The sequence below is a fragment of the Protobothrops mucrosquamatus genome, unplaced genomic scaffold (assembly GCF_001527695.2).
Source record: "Protobothrops mucrosquamatus isolate PMUCROS unplaced genomic scaffold, P.Mucros_1.0 scaffold1441, whole genome shotgun sequence".
In the NCBI taxonomy this organism is placed as follows: Eukaryota; Metazoa; Chordata; class Lepidosauria; order Squamata; family Viperidae; genus Protobothrops; species Protobothrops mucrosquamatus.
In genome coordinates, this window is record NW_015387623.1 from 82239 (window position 1) to 92913 (window position 10675).

The window sequence follows — 10675 nt, forward strand, 5'->3', positions numbered from 1 at the left end:
CTATTTTCCAAAGCGCCTGGAGGCAGGACAAGAAGCAACGGGTGGAAACTAATCAAGGAGAGAAGCAATCTAGAACTAAGGAGAAACTTCCTGACAGTGAGAACAATTAACCAGTGGAACAACCTGCCTCCAGAAGCGGTGAATGCTCCAACACTGGAAGTTTTTAAGAAGAGACTAGACAGCCATTTGTCCGAAATGGCATAGGGTTTCCTGCCTGAGCAGGGGGTTGGACTAGATGATTTTCAAGGTCCCTTCCAACTTTACTATTATTATTATTATTATTATTATTATTATTATTATTATTATTATTATTATTATTATTATTATTATTATTATTATTATTATTATTATTACAACAAGAAGAGAATGACAGGGCTTGGCTATTAATATAACTTGCTGAGAATACGTAGGAGAATGTGAAATATCTGGCAACAGAATATGTGAGCATGGGAAATGCATGTGTGGATTCTATAAACATAATACTAATATACCTTTAGAGCTGTTCCTTACAACTGAGTTTAAGTGTTATCCCCCAGTTGAATTGGCTGTCAGATCTGCCTCAACTTAAATAGAAATGATCCTTGGCTCCATTTGTTGAGAAAGGTATAGTTTATTAGAGATCAAGCGTATTGCAGTAGTGCAAAGCCAGAACTGAAAATCCACTCCAAAATTCCTATTCTACTTTTCCCTCCCTCATTGTCCACCACAGTGTAACCAATCAGACTCAGGCAAGATGTTTTCATAATGGTCAGTCTAAGCCCTGTTTGGTATGTGGCTCCCTCCTTCTTCCAACTGGGTGACCTTGAGGCAGTGTCTCAAGGAAATACAGCACTTACTTTCATTTTCCCTAAGCCTCTCTCCACTTCGTTCCCTATCCCCACAGTTCATAGCAGCCTGTCACCACATGGCAGCAAAGCACAAGCAAGCATAAAGTGGCAGCTGACACTGGAAGAAAGTTATACCAGCCTGAAGCTTGCTCATCCTATCCTGCCAAAGGAATGGTGTTGATAAATGCTGCTGACCTTATTTATAATGTACAAGGTGTCTTTGGGACAGGTGGATTCCTGTAGTTTTGCTTTTCTCCCTCACTCCTTCCATCCCTCCCACTGCACCCACCAAGCCAAACCACCGTTCTCATGAAAAATAGCTAAACAGCTACAAACTTTCCAAACACAATAAAATAATCAAGGATCATATATGCAAACATCATAAATCGGAACAGGGTACAGAGAAAATTAGTTAAAAGGTTTCCCAGAGATTCAGAGTTTAATAAAAAATACCATTCTCTTCAATTTGAAAGAAAAGATTAAAAAACCTTTCAATGGGAAAACTTTGTTTGTTTGTTTGTTTGATCTTTGGGCCACCTTTCTTATCTAGAGGCGATAATATCCAGTATCCACTGTTTTCTGTGGGAATTAAGTATCAAAAACATCAACAAATGCTTTCAAAGTAAAGAACTATTTCTGCCCAGATATTCAATTCAATTTTACACACTCCATCCAGAATAATAGAAGATATTCTTCATGCAGTCTCTCCTACTTTATCCATTTCTTCCTTGGTGAAATACTTAAGTTATTTAAGATATGATAAGTATTGCCATCCAGAATTGATTAAGGTGTTTCTGATCCAGCTTTAACACCATCTATTAGGAAAGAACTGAAAAAGCTTCTTGGGTGAGAAGCGAAATGTCTTCAAGGAAAAACAAAGAAAGTCCAGTTGCCTCTTGAAAAAAGCACCTTTGACACAATCATGACCTGGATGACTGAGAATCTCCATAGACACTATTAGGAAAGTCACATATTTTGAACCAATGAGACAATCAGGAGAATATGCATTTTCTTCTGTGTATCACATGTCAGAGAGTTCATGAGTCTTAGATTTTTTATACTTTCAGATCATTCAGACCCTTTCTTTTCCCTAAAGGAATTAAGAAGAATTTGGATTTTTTTTCCAGTCAAGTTTACTGGATTTCCACTGTGGTCTTTTTCAGCAGAAATCTTATCATTCTTCTGAGCAACTTGCCCAATGCCTCTTTCACCTTGTCATTCCTCAGACAGTAAATCAAGGGATTGACAAATGGTGTGACAGCAGTATAGAAGAGTGTAATTGACTTACTAATGTTTGGGTGGCTTTCACCATGTGGAATTACATACATTGCTCCTACAGTACCGTAAAAAAGTGCTACCACCAAGAGATGCATAGAGATGGTAGAGAAGCCCTTCCTGCACCGACTTTTGCTGAAGGATTTCATCAAAGTGTAGATCACATTACCGTAGGAGAATATCACAAAGAAGACATTGACTAAAAAGAGAGTTTGCATGCTAATTTGCATGACTAGTGGAGCCTTCCCAAGAGGAGGACAAGCTAAGGAAAGAATTGGCACAGGATCACAGATAAAGTGGTCAATGCTGTTGTCTCCACAAAAGGACAGTTTGGAGATCAAAACAACTGGGAGAAGGAACTCTAGAAAGCCAACCAACCAACATCCAGCTATCAATCTATAGCAGAAATTTTGGGACACAATATTGGGATAACGCAAGGGGTGGCAGATGGCTAAATAGCGATCTAAGGCCAGGGCTGAGAGGAAGGAAAATTCAGTGTTGCCAAGTGAGAAGAAAATATAAAATTGGAAGAAGCAGGCATGGAAGGAGATGGCCTGGTTTTGGGTTGCCAAATCGAAAAGCAAGCGGGGAATACTGGTGGTCACATAGCAGATCTCCAGCCAAGAAAAATTGCTCAGCAAGATGTACATGGGGAGTTGGCTCAACTGACCATCTATATGGACCACAGTGATGATGGTGCTATTTTCCACCAAAGTGAGCACATAAAGGATAATCAAGAAAGCAAAGAGCAAGAATTGTTTCTCCTGATCCATTCCAAATCCCAGCAAAATGAATTCCTGGACTCCAGTCCCATTGGTCAACTCCATCTAGAATCATATATGAGAATTGCTATCATATAAAGATGCATTTGTTATTATCTCAGATGTCTATCGGATTAGCTTGAAAGAAAAACATAAATTCATGAATGTGAACATCAGTTGCCATATTTTTCTATAAATTGCCAGAAACTATAGAGTTCTACCATATCTTCGCTAATGTCCAGCAAAGAAGATGGACTGTTCCAATATTTATCTGCATCATATAGATGCATAATACTTTGAAAAAAGGTTGCTCTAAAGTTTAATTATAATATTTGAAAAGCACTGGGGGTTTTTTTCAGAAGCTAGAAAGGTATGTTTAAAGGTTACTTAAAAAACAATATGAAACAATAACAGAACAAACATTAGCATTCAAGAATCAAGATCAACTAATGTATCAAATGTCTCACAAACCTGTTTTGTCCGGTTACCAAAAACAATACCATTTGATTACAGATTATATTTCATTTGGTTAAAAAAAAGGAGAAATAATTATCTCTTTTATTATGATATTTTGACTAATGATCCTAGACTTGGAAAATATGCTCCTTTGTTTTACTATGAGCATAAACAAATCTATATGGTACATTTATTCTTGGCTACTTGAAATCTATTTGCAAATATAGCAATTTCTCTTTGTGTGCGAGAGAGAGGGGGTGATTAATGGTAATAGGAATGCTGGGATTGAGATAACTTCTTGTCCATCCCACAATAACCATGGTTTTCTCTATTGGCAAATTACTGTAATGTGGTTTTCTCCTTGAGTCGTTAATATACCAATATCATATTTAAAAAGCATTTCTCATCGACATATTTTTTGAGCAATCACATCTGGCTTCCACCAACATTGACTCAGAGATATGTTGCAGAAAACATTTGAGCCCTTCCTTCCTTTGCCCACAGGAAAACTATATTGTTCTAAAGATTTTCTAAATTACTTTTCCTTCCATGATCCCCTGCAAAATCTAACACAGCCTGAGCACAAGATCTCCTGTCCCTCCAGGATCCCTTGCAAAATCCTAACATACCGTAGCTCCCAACCCAGCATTTTTGCTCAGAGCCTGAGGCACACTCACAAATAGACCTACTGAAATCAAAGTGTACTGTATTGTACTCAAGTCAGATCTTGTTGTTTTGTCACGTGACCTCTCTGCATTGCTGGCAGTAGAAGCTTAGAAATAATATACTCCATCCTTTTCTATCCTTCCACAATATCCACCATCAGAGCCTCTGCGCTCCAGCACACATTCCCTTCTCATAACTCAGTAGGATTTAAGCCATCTTTTCCCCTTGCGAAGATTCTGCCCAATGACTTCATCATAATTCAAGAAGGACAATTTCCTTCTGAGTGCCTGACATGGTCCTTTCCCTGCAGGACCAATCAGGCAAAGAGTATCTATGGAGATTCTCAATCATCCAGGTCATGGTTGTCCCAAAGGTCGTTTTCTAAAAGGCAACTGGACTTTCTTGGGTTTTTTTCTTTGAAAACATTTCGTTTCTCCTCCAAGAAACTTCTTCAGTTTTTCAGTTCAATTCAGTTCTTCAGAACTGAAGAAGCTGCTTGGATGAGAAGCGAAATGTTTTCTTTTTTTATATATAAGTTTTTATTGAGTACAAAGAAAAAAAAGGATTAAAAACATTGAACATGGTAAATCGTCTTTGACTGACATCTCAGTCTATATTGTACATTAATTACATATAATATATTTATATACAACTATACATTTCTGATCTCTATCTCAACTTATCTCTTTACTGTGACCTCCATTTTTTTCCCCTCCATCTATAAAATTTATTCCATATTCGATAAAATTCTGTTTCTTCCTGATTTTTTAATCTTTTAGTTATCCTATCTAGTTCTGCGCAATACATAATTTTCTTTATTAGTGCTTCCCCACTCGGTGCTTCCATTGCTTTCCACTTTTGAGCAAATAGTATCCTTGCCGCTGTAACCCCATGGATAATCAAATATGTGTCCTCTTTATTTACATTTTTCTCTAGTATTCCTAATAGTAATGTCTCAGGTTTGTGTATTGGATGTTTTGCCTAGTCATTTCTATTGCCCATTCCCAGACCATACGCCAATACACCTGTGCTTTCCTACATGTCCACCAAACATGAAAAAGGTGCCCTTTTCTTTTTTACATTTCCAACACATAGATGAATATCCGTTATACATTTTGGCTAATCTGGCCGGAGGGAGATGCCATCTGTAAACCATATTATACACGTTTTCTTTATATGATGTTGCCACTGTGATTTTGTTATTTAGAAGCGAAATGTTTTCAAAGGAAAAAAAGCCAAGAAAGTCCAGTTGTCTTTTGGGAAAACACCTTTAGGACAATCAAGCAAAGAGCACAAAGGACTTTATTGTAGGTTTACAAGAGGGAAACTCCAGGTGTATTCCTGAGTGTGTGCGCTACCATGGAAATGCCCGTTGTATGCACTAGCATTTCAGGTTGCACAGCCTGTTGATTATCAAAAAGAAAATGCTGTTTGCCCATAAAACAATATTTCTGAGGATTGTTCTGCATGTTTTCCGCCCACATTGCATGGATTCTGCTTTCTTCTGGTTCTGCGTTAGCTGCATTAATCCATAACATCATGTGCTCTTTATTTCCCCAAAAAAATATTTATTCCAAACCCAAGGTGATCCTGACTTGATTTCCTTTCAAGGAAACAGCAATAAAGAGAAGAGAAGTAAAAATGTTTGCATAATATATATCCAGTTCCTGGCAATGCAGGAATTAATAAGTCAAGGTTCTTTCCATTCCTATATTAAATCCAAGTATTTTTCCTAATTCACCGCTGAGATTCTTATGAGAACAGATAGTCCTCCACTTTCAACAGTTCACTTAGTGACTGTTCAATGTTACAACAGCTCTGAAAAACTGACTTATGACCGTTTTTCATACTTATGACCATCGCAGAATCCCATGGTCATGTGATCAAAATTCAGATGCTCGGCAACTGACTCATATTTATGATGGTTGCAATGTCCTGGGGTCATTTGATCAACCTTCTAACAAGTAAAGTCAATGGGGAAACCAGATTCACTTAACAGCCATGTTACTAACTTAACAACTCCAGTGATTCACTTAACAACTGTGGCAAGAAAGGTTGTAAAATGGGGCAAAACTCATTTAACAAATGTCTCACTTAGCAACATAATTTTTTGACTTAACTGTGTTTGTAAGTCAAGAATTACCTGTATTCCCCCTCTGCATTTTTACTCGTCAAAGAACAAAATGCATAAGCCTCTGTCTCCTTCAAGTTCAGATGGCTTGCCTTATTCCCATGAGTTCAAGAGTAGACTTTGGAAATCTCCCAAGAGTAAACTATCATCAGGTGAAACAATGGAACTGAACAAGGAAGAGCTAAACAATATCTACAGATCATAGAGTTATAGGGCTGGAAGGGGCTTTATACCATTTGAGGTCTGCCAAATACAGACCAACTTGCTGGTTGTATCCTGAACTAAACTTTCTATGACAATCACATGCTTCCTATGGCAAAAAATATCAGGAGTTTCAAAGCATCTTTTCCAAATAACAAAATTCATTAAAAGATATATTTTCATGTTGCTGCAGTTCACTTTATTAAAAACAAAGTGGCTTGACGGAAGTAGAACTTAAACTGGGGAAAAGTAGAGAGGAAGAAGTGGATTAAAAAGGAGGAGCAGACAGGTTAGTTATGCAGATACAAGTTACATGCAAAACAGATTACAAGTTCCTTATCAATTAACAACTGTAATGTATATTAAAAAACCCTTTCTGTTTCTTGAGATTTGATGTATTTGGTGTCAATAATATCTCACTCAATGGAATAGTCCTACTTTTCTAGAACAGTCAATTAGAAATATGTTGTGGGCATTAAAAGCTCTGGTACAGTTTCAATGCTCTGATATTAGGTCTTCATTATTACAGCTGGAAATAACTGCAAGAATAAGCATTACTCGTATTCATACCACTGTTACAATTAAAACTGTAAGAATAAGTATTCTTGGCATTAAAGGCAACCTTACTATTAAAATTTAATGGTTCCCTGCTATTAATTTGTATAATATCTTGTTATTCCTCTTTGCCCACAGTTGAAGTTTGGCCTCCCCGCTTTCACAGCTATTGATCTATCCTAACAAGTATGACTAATACTTGATCCTGACATAATTCATTACAATTGCTTTTTTTTTTTGGAACAAATTTTATTGTTTTTTTAATTCTTAAGACGAAGTACTCAGGACACACCGTGGTGCTGGGGTAATCAAACATCCCAGAACAAAACATATATACATAGTTCAATCAATACATCAAGTATTCCCTCTCTTTTTCCCTCACATACCATAGTATATTTAAAATAATCCAATTCTATCTTAAACTTATTCAACCTGGACCTGTTTTAAAGCTTTATAAATTTACAATACCGTAATCAAATTAACTTTAAATAAAAACATTCTCAATTCAGGTATCCCTTCCAAATATGTTCTAGTTCCTTAATTTTATCATAAATCTTATTTATTTCTTCTTCCACTAATCTCCCCTATTTAAAATAAAATATTAATCTATCCTATACATATCTAATCCATCAATTAATCAATCTCTTTAAGCTGACAGAATAATATCAGACCTTAAATCATTTCAATCCATTAGACAGAATTCAAATTTCATCCAGTTAATTATCATAACTAATAACATCCATGTCATCAAACAAACACATCATCTTATTAAATTAACTCAATTAATTATTAATTCAATCCAAATCTAAAACATCTCTTCAATTTTCTTCATTCCATTACATAATAATTTTCATACAAATAAACCTATCGTTTTAAAAAATACATTCTTAATATTCTAGATTACCTTTAATCCATTATATAAAAATATCTCATTTTTAGGCAAAAATATTGAACTATCCTATATATATCTAAATGTGTATATCTATCTATCTATCCTATACATATCTAATCCATCAATTAATCAATCTCTTTAAAGTGGCAGAATAATATCAGACCTTAAATCATTTCAATCCATTGAGCAGAATTCAAATTTCATCCAGTTAGTTATCATAGCTAATAACATCCATGTTATCAAACAAACAAGTCATCTTATTAGATTAACATTCAATTAATTATTAATTCAATCCAAGTCTAAAACATCCCTTTACTTCTAACTCATAATCTTAATCCTTAAATCAATCCATAATTCTAAATTGCCTTTAATCCAATGCATGAAATTTTAAATTTCACTTTTTAATCTTATTCTAGCCTTCCTCTTATGCCAGGCAGGTTTCCATAGCAGAGCTTCCCTTCCAATTGATAAATATCTTTTTGTTGCTTGTAGTGTCATTTGATTCGATGAAAACCATCTTGGGCTCTGCATTGGCCCTCTGTTTCTCATATCCATAAAGCCTCGTTGCTTCAAAAGTTCAAAACTCAGTCTTTGCTTTTCCTGGTCCTCGAAGCCATACGTGGACTGCTTATAAGGCAAGATAAATTTCTCTTTATTCTCAGTTAAGTCCCCTTCTTGTATATTCTGTTTTGTAGAATAATCAGGTGTAATCTGTATTGTAGTACATATTTCTTCTTTAGCCTCATAAATCTTTTCCAGTATAAGTTTACAATTTAAATGTGATTGAGGCTTCTCCATTTTAACAATAGTTGAAGAGAAATCCTTTTTTCTTTCTTTTTTCTTTTTTGGTGGGGGCTACAGTTGAAGAGTATCATTGCTTTTATTTCCCTATATAACTCCCTTCTTTCTCAAAACCCTAGACAATGCACCTTTCACCTGATTATTCCTGAGACAATAGATCAAGGGGTTAAGCAAAGGGGCAACAGCCGAGTAGAACAATGTCATCACTTTAATATTCTCAGTACGATTTTTCTCAGTGTGCCCAATGTACATTGTGGCCACAGAACCGTAAAAAATGGTCACCACTGCTAGGTGAGAAGACACCGTTTGGAAGCCCTTTTTTCCAGTGTTTTCACCAGACTTTTTTGCCAGGGTGAAAATAATTCCCACATAGGAGATCATAATGAAAAGGAAAGTGCCCAGAATTAAGGCAGAAGTTATGACATAGCAGAAAAGAGAGAGAGATTCTGGGGGATGACAAGCTAGGGCTAGAAGTCCTCCAGAGTCACAAATATAGTGATCAATAAAGTTGGGACCACAAAAGGACAACCTGGAGATCAAGGATGCAGGGGCAATGTAGCAGAGAAAGCCAGTAATCCAACAAAAAGCCACCAGGAGGAAACAGAACTTTTTAGACATAATTTGTGTGTACCGTAGTGGACAGCAGATGGCCAAGTACCGATCCAAGGCCATGGCTGAGAGGAAGAGGCATTCCGTGGTACCAAGGGAGAAGAAGACATAAAATTGGATGAAGCAGGCATGGAAAGAGATGACCCCACCTGGGAAGGACAGGTCAAAGAGCATCCTTGGCACAGTAGCACTTACATAACAGACCTCCAGCCAGGAAAAGTTGCTCAACAAAATGTACATGGGAAGACGAGACAACTGAGCATCTTCAGATACTACCAAGATGATGACCAGATTTTCAACCAAAGTGAAGATGTAGATCACTATGAATGAGATGAGAAGCAGCAGACGTCCTTGTTGTCCAACTCTGAAGCCAAGCAGAATGAATTCCTGCAGTGTTGACACATTAAACTGTTCCATCTAGAGCACAGTTCCCAGAGTAATAGTTGATCCAAAGTTTCCTATTTGATCATGATGCAATATATTTCTCGATCAATAATTTAGATTGTAATAAATCGGATTCCTATTAAAAGAGATACTGTAAGTTGGTTTAAGTCTTACCTGCTGTGTTTACTTTTGCTAGATATCTGTCATCCATTCATCTCCCCACCAACATCATACTGAGTTTATTTAAAAAGTTAGTATTTTGTTAGTTAGCATTTTGTATGCACATTCTTGTCTGTGAAAATATATGTTTCAGAATCATTTCTTTCTGCAAAACTCTTCAAAAGTCCCAGCAAATTCTAGCTGCCACATACAGTCTATTGGAAACTGAGCCAGGGTGATTCTCTCATCTTCTCCCCACTCACCTCCTACTTTTAAAAAAATAATCAACAAGAGTCATTCCTTTAATAAAGTCTGTATTTTTCAAGAAACCATCCTCAACAGTTCAAACCGTTTTTCAGATCTTAGTAAATCTTACTAAATCTATCTTCTAAAATTACATTATCCTATTTTGGTTTGTTAAGAAATCTTTATGTTCCATAGCAGTGTAGGATAAGTAGCTCCAACCAGACAAGGACATGGCAGGATGTCTGGTGCTCAGAGTTTTACTTGCTGGTGAAGGGACAAAGGATTTAAGTTTGATTATATGCTTCATATTGAACTTAAATCAGAAATTTCAGAAAGGTTGCTACAAATTTCATCCAACAAAGAAAAGCATCTTGGGAACTGCTCTCTTGAGAGTAGATTTAATTCCATGAAAACAAAATTTCCTATGAGAGTAAATAAATCAATGGAGGACAGGTTTCTCATGAGTATTCAACTTGAAGACTCAATGTGCAAAGATTGAAATTGGCAAGGTGGAGACCAGTGATTCTCAGGAACCCACAGACAGACATAAAACAGTTTTTGCAGAAAATTAGAAAAAATGGGAAGTAGCAACCACAACACTGGCTCATCTCACCAAGAAGAAGACCCACCTTGAAATGGGATTCTAATGCCCCCAAATCTTTCTATTATTGAAACAAACCTTCCCTTCTCAGCTCATCTCCAATATCCAAAT

At 36.3% G+C, this 10675-nt stretch overlaps 2 protein-coding genes across 2 annotated transcripts; both read right to left on the minus strand.

Annotated features, from left to right (window-relative positions):
- Positions 1–1960: 1960 nt before the first annotated feature.
- LOC107292870 (olfactory receptor 11G2-like) lies at positions 1961–2929 on the minus strand. The gene has a single exon (XM_015821996.1). The coding sequence runs from the start codon at positions 2927–2929 to the stop codon at positions 1961–1963; it is 969 nt and encodes a 322-aa protein (XP_015677482.1).
- Positions 2930–8652: 5723 nt separating this feature from the next.
- On the minus strand, positions 8653–9591 carry LOC107292871 (olfactory receptor 11H6-like). Its single transcript, XM_015821997.1, has one exon. The coding sequence runs from the start codon at positions 9589–9591 to the stop codon at positions 8653–8655; it is 939 nt and encodes a 312-aa protein (XP_015677483.1).
- Positions 9592–10675: the final 1084 nt, after the last annotated feature.

What these genes read in the sequence shown, in the direction of transcription:
- LOC107292871 (XM_015821997.1), bottom strand. Translation starts at nt 9,591, where the DNA reads ATGGAACAGTTTAATGTGTCAACACTGCAGGAATTCATTCTGCTTGGC.
- LOC107292870 (XM_015821996.1), bottom strand. Translation starts at nt 2,929, where the DNA reads ATGGAGTTGACCAATGGGACTGGAGTCCAGGAATTCATTTTGCTGGGA.